The sequence below is a fragment of the Pollachius pollachius genome (assembly GCF_949987615.1).
Source record: "Pollachius pollachius genome assembly, chromosome: 8".
In the NCBI taxonomy this organism is placed as follows: Eukaryota; Metazoa; Chordata; class Actinopteri; order Gadiformes; family Gadidae; genus Pollachius; species Pollachius pollachius.
This window is the reverse complement of record NC_136941.1, coordinates 12,424,608-12,440,335: the sequence shown is the minus strand read 5'-3', so window position 1 is coordinate 12,440,335 and position 15,728 is coordinate 12,424,608. Positions and strand designations below refer to the sequence as shown.

Genomic DNA, 15,728 nt, shown 5'->3' with positions numbered 1-15,728 from the left:
ATGAGAGGAGTCTGTATAAGCACTCAGTGTGGACCTGCTTGTCTTGATTTTACCGAGTTGTAACTCGATATCCTGCGACTGAAAATCCCTACTCTGCTCGGCGTGGATAGGGTAATAGCCTTGGGTGCTTTATACGTTTATTTTAGGTAATAGAGACGCTTGTTTTGTTACAGCCCGTTCCGCCCTTTTATTTTCTCTCTCTTTCTTTTTTTTCTTTTTTTACAGTCTCACCTACACTCAAATGCGAAGTCTGCCCCTTGCTGGCCCGCATTCTTCGATCTTGAAAGTTGGTGCCTAGAAGAAGAAGAAGAAGAAGAAGAAAAAAACAAAAAAAATCTCAGGCGCATGCGCCACCTGAAGTTTTGCGCTGAGCATCAGTGCTGCAGTTTGGTAGTTTGAGAAAGGAGGCGACGAGGCAGGTGACAGAAAGGATTGCGCGATATCTACACCACCTCCACACATAATACACGCACACTCGGTCCGGGAGGACAGACTCAGCGAAGTGGCCTCTGGTGTGCGTAGAGCTGCTTTAACTGCGCCGGCGACAAGTTCCTTGCTTGGAGGTGCAACTCCCAACCAGAGTTTGGGAGCTTCGTTTCGACGGTCACTCTCCGTGTAGAGGCTGTATGCAATTTGGACTTCGCGGTTGTTGTTTTTTTTTTTGCATATGAACTATTGAAGCTCGAGTGAAGGATTTTTCCGACTTTCATTTCTCGTCCAGCATGGAGAGTGGATTGTCAACACGTTTGTGGCGAGGATTCATATGTGGATGTTCCCGCAGGTAGAGGGGGGTTAGGTATCCGAAGGTGTGAAGGAAGGACTGGAACAAGTCATTTTTAATTAGCGACCCCTTGATTACACACACGTTGCTTTCATCTAATCTGGCTATCGGTCCCCTTGAATGAGAAAGCAGTCATCGGCTTATCAAGAGACAAGAAGCTAAGTGTGCTGCTGCTCATACTGACTGCTGCCAGTGGCCGTTGAGCTGCTTGTGAGAGAGAGGGTTTTTTGTTACTGTCTCTACTGAGAAATCAGACACACATTTTGTTAGAGCTGCCAATTATTCACATTGCCTTTTGGATGTTAATGTAAACAGTGTGCATCTGCTGGGGAAAACAGCTTTACCTTTTTTGTCTGCGCACGAAAACGCACACACGTTAACTGATTGCCAGGTTGCGTGTGTGTGTGTGTGTGTGTGCCTCCCGACACCAAAAACAAGAACTATTAAAGACTGCCGTTATTTTGGGTCAATTATCCCATTGCAACTCCATATCCCACGTTACTTCCATTCACATCTACCGGGGAAGGAGATCTGGGACACCTGGCTACTGTGGAATAATATTGGTTTGATTTGTCAACAAAAAAGGATTACGACCTCCATCGGGCCGTGGTATGTATAGGCCTCTTGGCTATGTCTCACCTGTTTTTCCACATGCATCCCTCTTTTTTAAGTAGCCTAAAGAAATGGTTGTATCTCTACCCCCCTAAATGAGGTTGCATTTAGCCTACCTGTACACGATTCAACGCGTAAATGTCCCCTTCATCCAATGCGTGCAACATGATGCCCTTCTCTGACGCCTAGGGTGGCCTACATGCAGAAAGATATTCAATTGAGAAATGCATATTTAACTTGGTTATTTTATATTCTTTCGATATCTGTATTTGCTAATGTAAACGTATCTATTATAAATCCAGAGACCAAGAAACCGGAGTGATTATAAGGGCGTTTTGATCAGCCCGTCCCTTCGCTGTCCCAAACCAGCAGATCAAACCCTTGTCCCTGGCTCCCTCTCCTGGTTTGATGTGCGACGATGGTAGAGGCGATTGGTTGAGTAGCAGGTCAAATCCTCCATCAATTAGTTGCTTAATTCACAGAGAAGAACTCTCAACCTTAAGGAATATCATGCTAATACTTTAGTAGACTATCCTCCAAAAGTACCGTTTACTAAACATTTGAAAGTCAAATGTTAAATTAAATTTAGCCTAGGCCATATAATGAAGGCCTATCGGCTATACATTCAAACATGGCATACCCAATCTCTGAATTTGAACACATTTTAATAGTAGGTATATTTTGAGCAGAATTTGATTATTTAAGTTGTATAATTATTTTGGCAAACAAATCGACAACTGAACAACTTTGCACTTTTTCATAGAATCCATGAGATCGATCCACCGTTTAGCGCATTAAGATCACGGCCAGTTAATTGTTAAATTGTGAGCTTTAGAACCATTCAATTATGCTGTAATTTCCTTAAAACTTAACTCTTTAAGCATGCGTTCTCTAATTCTGTTATTTGTAGTTTTAGCGTGTTTTAATTCGTTTGGACAAATTGGTTCAATTTCCACTGTGAAACAGTCCACTATTAAAAGCAGAAATCCATCCCATTTACTTTTATTCTCAATTTTACTGTGTAATAGTCCCATATTGTCAACTCTTACTTTTCTTATGGAGTTTGAACGATCCTGGAATTAAAAGATTGCTTAGCATATTTATATTTATAGCCTATATATAACTGTAAAATTATATAGGCCTATTTTAAATTGGCCTATATATTATTGGAGGACTATTTGACTTACACAGGTAGGCCGACATTTATATACGGAAACATGCCCTGTTTGTCCTATTTATTTGATTCTAGTGGGAGAATAGAAAGACAAGCGAAATTTACCCGCCAGCTCTTGAGGCAACGAACAAGGAAAATGAAAGCACATGTTTCGTGCGCGCGCCTGACAGTGAGCGCTCATTTAGCGTGCGTGTGCGCGCCTGCCCGTTGGTGAACTTGGCCTTGTCTATAATGAGTATTAACCAATCACAGTCTTGGCGACTACGTTTAAAAAATACAACAACTACGATATAAATTACAGCGATTGTCTACCAACAAAAACAATGTAGCCTAGATAAATCTCCGCGAGGCATGTTTTGCTTTGTAAAAAGGTTGAAACAGTTTGTCCCTAATTGTCCAGGACCAAGCTTGCACTGTATACGTTTCAATTGATGTGCTGGTTAACCTTTTTCTAATACCTTATTAATGTAATTATAAAAGAGGTTTAGGTTTTTTTAAACGCTGACGTGGCTTTCAACAGTATCTGAATAGAAAAGCGCCAATTACAAAATAATAGATTTCATTAAACTTTATTAAATGGCCCATTTTTTGGGAATCACGGATAATTAACGACCTACGCAGTAAAATGATGCAAAAGGCCCGAAGAAACAATAAGCTAGGCCTTTAAGTTTTTTCAGGCTTTACCGGTATATTTATATCAAGGCCTAATGAAAAGACGAGTTTCAATTCTACAAAAAAATGTCACTCATCAGCGGCCTACAAAAATACAACGAACAGTATTATTCTAAATGTGTCAAATATATACATTGGTCACGTGGTGACTTTGACGTCAAGATTTCGGATTAAAATGTCTCTTCACACACAAAATATTCGCCAGTGTATAATCAACTCAGCCATTTAGTTCAGTGTTGCATGGCCTAGTCCTCTTACCCTTTTCTTACACATCTCTTACACTTCTCTAATGCCTTGTAGCAGATATCCTGGGGTCATTGTTATTCTCTGGCTGCCTGTCGATCTTTTATATATGAATGACATTCAGACCTGCTAAATATGGTCTCTGCACTGATGGCCCCAGAGCTCCCATCAACACACACAAAACACACACACACACACACACACACACACACACACACACACACACACACACACACACACACTATATCTATCAGCATTGCACCTTGTACAATGCTCTTTCCAATAATTTCGACCAGAAAATTCATTGAATTGTCACTCGCAGTCAAGTATTCCCACTCAGTGAACCGTGGTTAATCCCAGCTCTGCTCTGCGCTCTGTCCCCCAGATCAGAGGCAGTATGAACCTGGGCTGGGGACGTGTGAGCCGGGCCCTAGGCTGGCCCTCGGGCAGCCTGCTGGACTCCAGGCGCTGTGTGGTCGCCCTCACCCTGCTTACCCTCATCATGCAGGTGGTTGTGGAGGCCAACTCCTGGTGGTACGTTGTCTTTGGGCTTTCTTTTCAACTGTGTGTGTGTGTGTGTGTGTGTGTGTGTTGCCAAATTAATATGTTTAGATATATACGATTTATTCTGAACACATTATATGCTTGTAACAATCTTTTATACATGATTTCTTGCCTTTTGTTGACTGCAAAAATACTGCAAAAAATATATAGAAATATTTTTGTAGTGTAAAAAAGTATTTGGCTTTTAATTTATATAAAGATGAATTTAGTGAAAACGTGTGTTTGTGTGAGTGTTTGTGTGTGTGTTTTTGTAACTGAGGCCTGTGTGTGCTTGCTAAGCAAGCCTATTCAGCTGCAGTCATACTGCATATGCAGTAATAAGACATGCTGACTGTAGCACATTAGTTCTTCAGGAAGACCTTTTTCTCCCTCCTTTTTTTCTTCTCCACACTTTGCCAAACCAAAATTATGAATATTATAGAAAACATAGATTGCTGTGGTTTTTGTAAAAACGTGTCCAAAATCCAAATATGTTAAGGCACGGACTTGGTAACAGGAAGGAAGGAGTAGGCATGCTCCAGTGCACGTGTGTGTATGCATGCATCACTGCAGTGTATTTCCCTATTATATGTTTATGCATCCCCCATTGTATTGTATTTCAGTACTGTGTGTGAATGCATGCCCTACTGCAGTGTATTCCAGAACTGTGTGTGTGTGTGTGTGTGTGTGTGTGTGTGTGTGTGTGTGTGTGTGTGTGTGTGTGTGTGTGTGTGTGTGTGTGTGTGTGTGTGCATGCCCAACTGCAGTGTAATTCAGTACTGTGTGTGTGTGTGTGTGTGTGTGTGTGTGTGTGTAATGCATTCCCCACTGCAGGGTATTTCCGAACTGTGTGTGTGTGTGTGTGCGTGCGTGCGTGCGTGCGTGTGTGTGCCCCGCTATCCTAAAGACCCTATCCCCAGAAACACCAGCACTGGTGTTAAAAGTATGTGTAACGGAATGTTAACAAATTTAATACAATCCTACTTTTGTTACTGTTATTCCATAATAATCATAGCAACCATGAAATTACATTTTCACCTTGTTAACTTATTTCGTCATCTCCTCGACAGCTTATGCCAAAATCCCCCCAAAGAAGCTGTTTATTAGTTCAAATCTAATATTCCTCCATAATTTATATTCATTTATGTGTGTGTGTGTGTGTGTGTGTGTGTGTGTGTGTGTGTGTGTGTGTGTGTGTGTGTGTGTGTGTGTGTGTGTGTGTGTTAATGACGACGACAACAAGAACCACCGATATAGAGACATGTTTGCGGTATCGTCTGCAGCCTGCGACGCGGCTCACGCACTCTAGCGAGCGTGCACCATTCATTCATGTGCCAACCCATCCGATCCTGACGGGTCAAATCAACATTCTCCATCCGTTTGGGTCCCCCCGCCAAATACCTGTTATTCTAGGAAATGTGTTAAATTACAGTAGTGGGATGCTGTCGCTATGACATTTCATGCTGTTTTCAAGATCATATTAAAAAATAACATCTAATATATTTTTTGTCCACCAATCAAAAGCTTTCTGAAGCATTTGCCTTCTGTGCTGCCTTCTTTTGCTTGTTAACTTTAGCGCTGATGACATCTTTCAATGCTGAAAGATTTACAAATTGAACGTATGCACAAGTCACACAGAAAAACGGGTGGAGGAAAACAAATCAACTGGTAGCTCTTTCTCTATTATGTGGGACCACTGCAAGGCTACGCGTGCGCCCGTGTATTTGCCGTGTCTTTGGTGTGCCACTCTCCCCAGTTGATCAGGTTCTGTGGCTCCCTGACCAGACGCTCATACTAGCGCTGTTCCCATCGGCCCTCTCCGACTGCTCTCCGTGCCTTTCCCTTTCTGTCCATCCAAAACAACACCATTGCTCTCATTGTGTGTGTTCCTCCACCACTTGTTCGCTCTGTGTTCACCTCATGCGTCGGTGTTCCCCCGTGCCGTGACCCTCCAGGTCCCTGGCCATGAACCCGCTGCTCATCCCCGAGGCGTACATCATCGGGGCCCAGCCCCTGTGCAGCCAGCTGGTGGGCCTGTCCCAGGGCCAGAAGAAGCTGTGCCAGCTGTACCAGGACCACATGCAGTACATCGGCGAGGGCGCCAAGACGGGCATCAGGGAGTGCCAGTACCAGTTCCGGCACCGGCGCTGGAACTGCAGCACCGTGGACAACTCGTCCGTCTTCGGGCGGGTGATGCAGATCGGTAAGAAGCTGTCAGGGAGCACTATTTTCTTTTATCCGTTCATTCATGGATTGAGTCATTCCTTCATGTCTGGTATTGTTCATGCGTGCATAACTTCATTGAGTCACGCTTACATGCATGTGTGTGTTTCTTGACCGGCTTGCCCAGGCCCGTGTTATTCACAGGTGGCCTGTTAAGAGTTGAGGTTTTCCGGTGTGTGTATGCCGTGGGTAAACGTGTCGGTGCACTGCCGAGGGAGTGTGTAGTACAGGGCAGCTGATTCTGAGCAGCTGTGTGGAGAGAATAGTTGGTGGGTGAGATCGCTGGATAAATCGCATGTGGCCCTGGCCCCCCCTGGATAATCTCTGTAACATTGACAGAGAGACACATGCACACGCACCCACATAGACCGTTGCAGAGCTGCATTTACAACTAACGGGACTCAACCGGCCGAAGACATAAATGATAAATATATAATGTACGTTCCTTGCGGGTCGGCGCGCACGTCGGCATGTACAGTAGGGTAGAGCACGTCGGTCTCTTTATAAAGGCCAGGAAAATACTATCCAATCATCCCTGCTTTTTTTTTTTTGGTGGGGGAGGTTGAAAAAGTAAAATCCCAGCGTTGAACTCTTTCATCTCACACGGTACGACTCCGTTTGGGTTGGCTGTTTGCCTCCCACCACACGGGTCAGCGGAAAGTCTGTTTAGTGTTGGCATGTATCGATCATAACTCTCGGGACGGAGCGAGAGTCAAAGTATAGCCTGTCAGTGCGGTGATCAAGGTAGAGCCGTGGCCAATCCGTCTGGCTACGGCTGGGCCGGGCCCGTGCAGCCGGCCTGCATCGTGTGGAGACGACCGCGCTTGATACTGTTTATCAGTCGCACTGGGAACGGGGGTTCTTTTGGGACCACTTTCAGACCGATTTTATTAGTTTTACTTTGCTGAGGCGTGCACGTGCAGACGTTGGGGAGTGTCTGCCCGCTCAGAGTGTGTGTGTGTGCGTGTGTGTGCGTGTGCGTGCGCCCCAGATTATTGGATCTTTTTTTTTGATAACCCCTCCTCCCTGCCCTTAGTTCTCCTGGCTTCCACTCCACCAATCAGTCTTCAAAGGAACCTCATCTGAATTCTCCACGTTCCTCTCCTCCTCCGCCGTTCTCTCTACCTGCATCGCCTCTCTTGAGTGTGCGTCCTCTCGCTCCCCTTCCCTCTCAGAGCCAGTAGTGCAGGTGATTTAGGGTTACTCCTCATGAGGCTGGAGTCCTCGCTTACTGCGCTAACCCAGGCGGCGGTGGGAGGTGGTGGGCCTGCGTGGGAGACGACAGCTCGTCTGTCCACAGGTCCACCATAAGGCCAATCTCCTCTGCATGGTTTTAAATCTGCGTTAGACCCAGAACCTTTCCCCCCTACGCTCAGCCCCGCGGTCGCCAGCACTTCCATCTGGACAGCGTTCAGCCTCCACCTCCAGCCGCGCACCTTTCATAGCGGACTTGTCCCTTCGGACCCTTTCTTTTTATATTAGGTCAGGGTTAGGGACTCATATTTATAGTTTTTATTGTCTAAAATGGTATTGTCTCTACTCCCCAGTTTGGTTTTCGTCTGGGTTTTTTATTCCCCTTTTTATGTGTTTCTTATGACTTATCTTTCTCAGCAGGCTCCCTTCTCCCCGTTGCTCTTTCTTCTCTCGTTTCTTATTCCCCCTTTTCATGCATTTGCGTTTGACTGATCAAACGCAAATTGATCTTTTTTGACTGACTCTCCTCTATCTGTTTTTGCCATTACTTGATGATCTCCTGAGTGCTGGCCCAGCAGGTATATGAGCTATTTTACGTCTCTGTCGTTTTTTTCTTCGGGCCCCCCTCTCTGTCAGCACACAGCTTTCTCTTATAGCGGTAGGAAAAGGCAGCAGTATTTTTTTTTTCTTCTTCTTACAGTCGCCTATCTCCTCATCTCTATTTCTCTCAGAAACCCACTCACATTCAGCCTGTGGGTTTCTTCTTTAGTGGTTACTTGAGAAAGAGAGGAGAAAAAAAAAGTTTGCAAGAGATTCCTATTTCTGCTCTTTTTTTTTTACCTTCTTTTGGGCCATTTTGTGTTTAGAGTTCCAAGATGTGTTTCATTCCGATCTCCGATGAGGAAATGTTAGCTGGGTCTGAAGTGAAGAGAGATTTAATAGTTCTGTGGCTCCAGGTTGAGTTGGGAGCTACGGATTCACAGATGGGAGTTTTTTTCTTTCCTGTAATACTGTATCTGTCGGCTGTGATTTGTGGAGCGATGGCAGTTGGCTGCTGAGGGAGGTCTCTGTCACCGGGGGGCGCTGTCTTCGCTCTGGCGTGTTCCCAGTGGTAGATGTGCTGATTTCACCGCTGTGAGTGCAGGTCATAATGGAGAGTCTTGCAAGCGGCCTCTAAAAACTCGATCATTCCCGCTAGGGTCTCCCCGTGAAAAGAATGCAATGCACACATGGGATTGTAAGGCGTAGCTTTAATTGCATAAATGCCTTTGGTGACGGGACATCATGGACAGCACTCTACATCTACACACTGTAATCATATCAAGTGGTAGATAGGAACTGCTTTGGGGTAGAACACATCTGGTCGTTCTCCATTTTCATATCTTTCCCATATACGTCCCTGTGATTGTGTCTGTCTGTATCTCTCTGTTTCTCCATCAGTTCTTTGTCTCTCTCCCTCCATGTCTCTGTACTGTACCCTTTACTCCCTCTCACTGTAACGAGTGGTAGATATGAAGTGGTGAGGGTTGAAAAGGTAATTCTCTAAATGTAACGGCCCTCTCCATACAACCTGTTGTCACACAGGTTGTCCCGCTCACAGCCCACGCTGACCATGTCATCTGCCGTCCGTGTGTGTCCGTAGGGAGCCGCGAGACGGCGTTCACCTACGCCATCAGTGCGGCGGGCGTGGTCAACGCGGTCAGCCGGGCCTGCCGCGAGGGGGAGTTGTCCAGCTGCGGCTGCAGCCGGGCGGCGCGGCCCAAGGACCTTCCCCGGGACTGGCTGTGGGGCGGCTGCGGCGACAACCTCAACTATGGCTACCGCTTCTCCAAGGAGTTTGTGGACGCGCGCGAGCGGGAGAAGAGCTACCCCAAGGGCACTGCTGAGAGCGCCCGACTTCTGATGAACCTGCACAACAACGAGGCCGGACGCAGGGTAGGGAGGGATGGATGGATGGATGGATAGGGCTTGTTCCTAAATCGTTTTTCAAATGGTTTTGTATCCTGTTAAAATGAAGATGTCGACTTCTCAAGTTTTTATGTAGAATTACGATGTACATGATGATACGATTTTTAAGATGTTTGAAATTGGTCTTACGGTCTTCAACGTAATGACCCTCCGTTGGACACTTTTGAATGCCTTTTGAATTCACTAGCATATAATTTACAATATAATTTAAGATATTGTGTCAAATTCCCCATAATTATTGTGAAAATGGATGTTTCCTTATCGCCCAGCCCTTGGTCTGGAACTTCTCCTGAAGTAGACTTGTTGAGGGAGGGAGGGGGGGAGAGGGAGGGACAGAGGGCGGGCGGGCCGGTGGTCTACTGCAGCCTCCTGTTCTCAACACTGAGCCAGAGCAGCGGGAGGGATGACAAATGCGATGGGAGTTGAGAGTGAGATAATCCAGGTCAATCAGATGAGTGCATCCACCCGTTGATCATCTGTAAAACGGCTTAATCCCCCCCCCCCCCCCCCCCCCTCACATCCACCCCTCCCGGGACTTTGATCTGCAGGGGGGTGGCAGTCTGTCCTGGGAGGCGGTGTGGAGGTTTTTTGCAAGTCCATTCCAGAAGCCTTGAAACTGCCTCAAACAAAACACTCTGGGCCAAAGTGCTGTCGCCAGGCAACCGCCCCTGTTTAGAGTCGGGACCAATGAGTCGAGGGCATTTATGCTGCAGCACACATGGAGTGATTTGGAAGATTACCGCTCTTTGATTAATTGGTGTGCGCGTGTGCACAGGAATGAAAAACATTCCAAACTTACCACTGCACAGATTTTGGAAAATGATTACAAATGAACACATTTGAAAGGTTTTTTTCTTCTGTGGTTGAGAATTATTTTGTCATTGAGCAGATATGTAATATATAATACACTGTATCGCAAAGGGCCTTACAGGGAATAGTGTTTGATGCATACAGTATCATAAGTAAGCTGTAAGGGATGTGGTGGAGCAGTTACTTACTCCACAACAGGTCAACCGCAGACTTTGAGGTTCAGTCACTTTCAAATCGGAGTCCAACACCCTGACCCCCTCCAAACCATCCTACTCAGGGGGACGGTTATCAAACCGCTGTGTCCTTCATTGGCCCACATGTCTCATTGGCTCCTCCCTTCTCTCCCTCTCTCCCTCTCCCTCTGTCCCTCCCTCCAGACCGTGTCGGACCTGGCGCACGTGTCCTGCAAGTGCCACGGCGTGTCGGGCTCCTGCAGCCTGAAGACGTGCTGGCTGCAGCTGGCCGACTTCCGCAAGGTGGGGGACGCGCTCAAGGAGAAGTACGACAGCGCCGCCTCCATGAAGCTCAACTCGCGCGGCAAGATGGTGCAGACGCACAGCAAGTTCAACCCGCCCACCAGCCACGACCTGGTGTACATCGACGGCAGCCCGGACTACTGCCTGCTCAACCACACCACGGGCTCGCTGGGCACGGTGAGCCGGCTGTGCAACAAGACGTCGGAGGGCATGGACGGCTGCGAGCTCATGTGCTGCGGCCGCGGCTACGACCAGTACAAGGCCCAGGTGGTGGAGCGCTGCCACTGCAAGTTCCACTGGTGCTGCTACGTCAAGTGCAAGCGCTGCACCAAGACGGTGGACCAGTTTGTCTGCAAGTGAGGTGGGAGGAGCGGGGAGGAGCAGAAGGCGGAAGGAGGAGGAGAAGGAGATGGAGGAGGGAAAAGAGATGCTAAGGAAGAATGAAAAAAAAGAGGATTGTTTTAGTTGTTTGCGGCCGGCGGTTCACGCCTCCCTGGAGGGCTTCCAGGCAGCGGGGGAAACGAACAAGTCTTGAGGACGGAGAGAGAGTGGAAAGAAAGAAAATAAACTATATAAATTATATTTATAGAGTTAAACAATTATACCGTTGCAAAAAGACTGACTCTTTGCTCCATTTTAGAGTTTTCAACAAAAAAAATCGTACATTTTCAGAAACTGAGAGTATCTTGTAATATTTATTTTCAGATTATAGTTTTTTTTTTAACCACCAGGTCATCAGTTTTTCAAACCCCGTAAATGCCTCAATCTGGCTGCACCACAAAGGCCACGTTTCCTTTTTAATTCCTGAGTATATCGTTTATTTGGCTCGTCCAACAAGTCAGTGATTTTTATTTTTATTTCCCATGACCCTAGAATAGTTAACAATTTGTGGCATAGTTAGAAGTTCAGTGTTTTGTAGTGGAAGAGCGATGACATTGACTTGAATGCCTTTGTACTCTTATCTATGGATGTGATTTCACTGGCCCTGTCTCACACCAGTCTTTTAAGCCCTAGTCTGATTGTCGACCACATGTTGGCTGAGGTCTAGTTAAAGCTGCCGATATGAAAGTTCACTGCCGGCAAAATAAAAATTCAGGCTTTTGGATTTCTTTACTGGGTATTGGACGATCTACCCAAGATTTCTCAGAATCCCTAGCGCTCATCCATGGTACTGCAACAAGCCCCCCTTCCCATTATGCACTTTGAAACAGGCTCCAGCCCAGACCAAAGGCGTCTGTCTGTTTTAACTGTTTGTTTTTAATCACTGTGCATCGTCAGCGAATATAACATTATATTTTACTTTTATTTTTCTCCGTATTAATACAGATTATCCACTTCACATTATCCTATGATACTTACATGGTTTTTAATATAAAGGGGCAATGTTCTGGTTATGATGGTGAAATATTCCACGCTCTGTGTATATAGTTTGTCTTTCCAACAAATCAGTAAATCGTATGTATTTATTTTCCCGTATCCAGATTCTCTCGAAAAGCTTCTAGAATGGAAAATGGAGACATCTTCACACACCGATCAATGTTTATGTCAACATTTCTTATTGTCACATAGTTGTTCTCACAAATTTGGCTTCACACCGTTTTGTTGTTGTTTTTTGTAAAGGGAAATGCACCTTAATGTTTTAAAAACACTTTTCACCATGAACAGCTTTGCCGTTACGTTGTCACACACTCACACACTCTTTAATACCACTCAGTTACTATCACTTTACCTGTGATGATTAGTAGACTAAGCATTAGCGTACCTACTCCATACCAATCCAACTATTGTATATTTATAAGCTTCTCCGTGAATTTGAGGTTTGCTAAACAATTTGTTATAGCTGTTTTGTTACTTTTAAAGATTTGGATCAATGCTCCTACTTTGTTTCAATAAATATCAAATATAAAACAAGCAGAGAAGTGGTACAGGCATTTACTCTGATTTGTGATATGATTTTGATATCCTGCTGGCACCACACTAGACCTGACCGAATCCATCCAGTAATCCTCAATATTTTTCATTGCGTAAATCAAATCTATGGAGCTGAACTCTTTGGAACGCGGCCTTGGCTCTTCCAATCACAACTTTTTTCAGTTCCCTCATGATGTTCTATCATATTTTTTCTTTTTCGCTTTACAATTGGCAGCTTCGCTGCAATACTCAGCTAAGGTTGGTAGGCTTTTTATTTTAATGAGACGCACGCATGACGTAGGCTCAGTGGAAGGGAAAGGTGTGATCATGATGTGTCATGGTTTATTTTAATTTTTTTCTGGCAGATGACTGAGCCTTTTGTCAGTCCTTGCAGGAGATTAGGCCGTAGAGAGGCTGGAAGATGTGGTAATAAGAAGCAGGGGATTACATGGGGTCCGGATGGGAAGTGACGAAGGAGAGGAGAGATGCCCAGAGAGAGAGAGTGGGAAGGAGCGAGGCAGTGAGAGAGAAGCAGAGAAAAACGTGCTTTAAGGAAAAGCGGAGCTGTTGAAGGCCTGCCATTACTATGTAAACGGTCTTGACATTTACTAATATTTACACTGGTAAAATGATACTGACTTTAGGAGCACATCCCATATGTGACCCTGTCAATTGGTCCTATGTGTTCGTGTGGAGGGACGTGTGTGTGTGTGTGTGTGTGTGTGTGTGTGTGTGTGTGTGTGTGTGTGTGTGTGTGTAAGTGCTCCACTTGAGCTTCCAGCAGTGGCACTAAATTGTGTTGCGTCATGACAAGTGTTTACATTTGTGATCCGTGTCATGCTTGCCAATCAGGAAGAGGCCGGAGTGAGAGAAAGATACAAGGTCAGGTCGGAGGAGAAGGAGGTGTGTGCTGCAGTTGCAGCTCCGATAATGAAGACTGAAGAGCTGTGCAGAGTTAAAGAGCCCCGCGGCCTGCAGGAGCGCTTATATAGTTGACCCCTCTTGTCAGCGGCAAGGTTTTATATGAAAATGAATTTGCACATTTGGCCTCGTCTTTCTGGGAGGATGTGAAATACAGGGAGCGGGAGCAATTGAGAAGCTGGTGTCTTGTAGGCTAGGGGGGAGGGAAGAGTTTGGTGTCTTGACTTGGGTAGCGGTGGGAAGCCGTCGTAGGTACGGGATGAACACGTAGTCCAGGTGCACAAAACACTTACAGTAGGAAACCCGAGACCCACAGGTGCTGAGGAGGGGGGGGGGGGGGGTGTTAAGACTAAAGCTTTTCACAGATGTATCGCACGCACGCACACACACACCAACACACACATATGAAAACACACATGCACACACGCGTACATGCAGAAAACTTGGAAGTAACATCAGAGACAAATTGTTCAAGCAGAACACTGCAGGACCCCTACTGCTGGCCTCTGTGCCCCTTCACCTGTCCGCCCCCACGCCTCTCACGCCTCTCCGCCCTGCTTGCCACCAGATTAGGTGGGGATGCGGGTGTGTTTCTAAATAATGACATGGCTGCTCTGCAAAGAACAACACTGTCTCTCATTTCTTTCTTTTTATTTTTTCTCTCTTCTGGTCCTGTGGTTATCCGGGTGGTTAAAGAAGTTCACTAAGAGCGCATGCAAACACACACACACACACGCACACACACACACACACACACACACACGCGCACACACACACACACACACACACACACACACACATACACACACACACACACACTCATAGGTGAGTGAGACAGGCTCAGACAGCGTTATCTTGGCAGATGGGATCTGTCGTACGCTCTGTTTTGAAGCTGTTTATCTAAGAACACAAGCTATGGGGGAATATAACCTTATCCTATTCGGTTCACATTCAGCGGCTCCAAGAAAAATATAGGCAGCCCGCTTTTGAGTAGGCCGTTGCTCAAATTGAGCGCTATCACAACAACAACACTGTGAAAAAAATCATCAAAAGAAAGAAAAATAAAACCTATCTTTATTTGATTATTTTGAACCTCACTGTGTGTGAGAGTCTATGAGGGAGTTTGTGCTCAAGTGCGGCTGTGCTCAAGTGCGGCCAATGAAAGCATATGTGATAATTATGCTGACAAAAGGGAACCGATGGAAGCAAAGCTAGCTTAAGCTCTCCCGGCCTTTCAAGTGGCGTCCTACCATTCTCCCTCCATCACGTTAACATTCCTGCGAGGTTCTCCAGATCATTATGCGAGAGCTTGTGTTTTTCCTAGAACAAAGTAGCTGGTTAATGTACCACCAGATCCAGCCCTCCTTCCTAGCGGAGCAAACATCTGCAGACCACAGCGTTCAGAAAACACCCTTAGATTGAGTTACTACAGTGGAAAAGAAGAGAGAGAAAAAAACGAACGCAAAAAGAAAAGAGAAAAAATAACACGGATGCCAATTTACAACTCTGACTCTAACTGGAGTAACCGCAGTAATAGCGCCGTAATACATTGACACTTACTTCACAGGCGTGGTGGCACTGCCGGAGAAAACCAAACCTCTGCTGGAACCCTGGCCTGTGCCCTCCGCTCTACCAGGCTCAGACCGCAGGTGAACCCTGTGGTGTCTGCACGGCCGCAGGCCTAATAACTAGACTCCTATTTCCATGATCGCCGCCGCCACCTAATCACAAGCATAACCTATGAGACGGGAAGGGCGCACGGTGCCCTTCAGACTGCCATGGAGACAAAGTCAACAGTGTATACGTGATAGGAGGGTGCGCAAACACACACACTACACATTGTGTGTGTTTGTGTGTGTGTGTGTGTGTGTGTGTGTGTGGTCAGGGAGTGCGTGTGAGTGTGTGCGCGCTCTACAATCGTCACAGAGTTGCTTGAGTACAGGCTGTGATCGCTGCAGCTCTGGCAAGCCTCAGTGATCAGAGCCAAAATGGAGCTCATTGCATTCCATGCGTCTTACTGTAGTAAAACTCTCCTTAAAGCGAGCACGGGGCCAAAATAACACAGCTCTGCAGAGCTGGATTCCGGAGCTATTTTGCGATTGTGGTCGTGCGTTTTTAAAGACAAGGCGTAGGACAGCACACACCGTGACGTCCCAACACTGGGAGTCTGGACTGGATCAGGGGGACAGGCCCCTGCCAC

General features: G+C 46.1%; 1 protein-coding gene across 1 annotated transcript; it reads left to right on the top strand.

Annotated features, from left to right (window-relative positions):
- The first annotated feature begins 404 nt into the window (after positions 1-404).
- Positions 405-12,607, top strand: wnt5a (wingless-type MMTV integration site family, member 5a). The gene is made up of 5 exons (XM_079741088.1): positions 405-1,390; positions 3,868-4,016; positions 5,981-6,228; positions 9,085-9,377; positions 10,598-12,607. The coding sequence occupies exons 2-5, from the start codon at positions 3,880-3,882 to the stop codon at positions 11,054-11,056; spliced, it is 1,137 nt and encodes a 378-aa protein (XP_079597214.1). The 5' UTR covers positions 405-1,390; positions 3,868-3,879; the 3' UTR covers positions 11,057-12,607.
- The last annotated feature ends 3,121 nt before the right edge of the window (positions 12,608-15,728 follow it).

Excerpts from the sequence above, each read along its gene's own strand:
- wnt5a (XM_079741088.1), top strand. The coding sequence starts at position 3,880 with ATGAACCTGGGCTGGGGACGTGTGAGCCGGGCCCTAGGCTGGCCCTCG. Across the intron at positions 6,229-9,084 it reads CGGGCGGGTGATGCAGATCG|GGAGCCGCGAGACGGCGTTC; the intron begins GTAAGAAGCTGT and ends GTGTGTCCGTAG. Across the intron at positions 9,378-10,597 it reads ACAACGAGGCCGGACGCAGG|ACCGTGTCGGACCTGGCGCA; the intron begins GTAGGGAGGGAT and ends CCCTCCCTCCAG.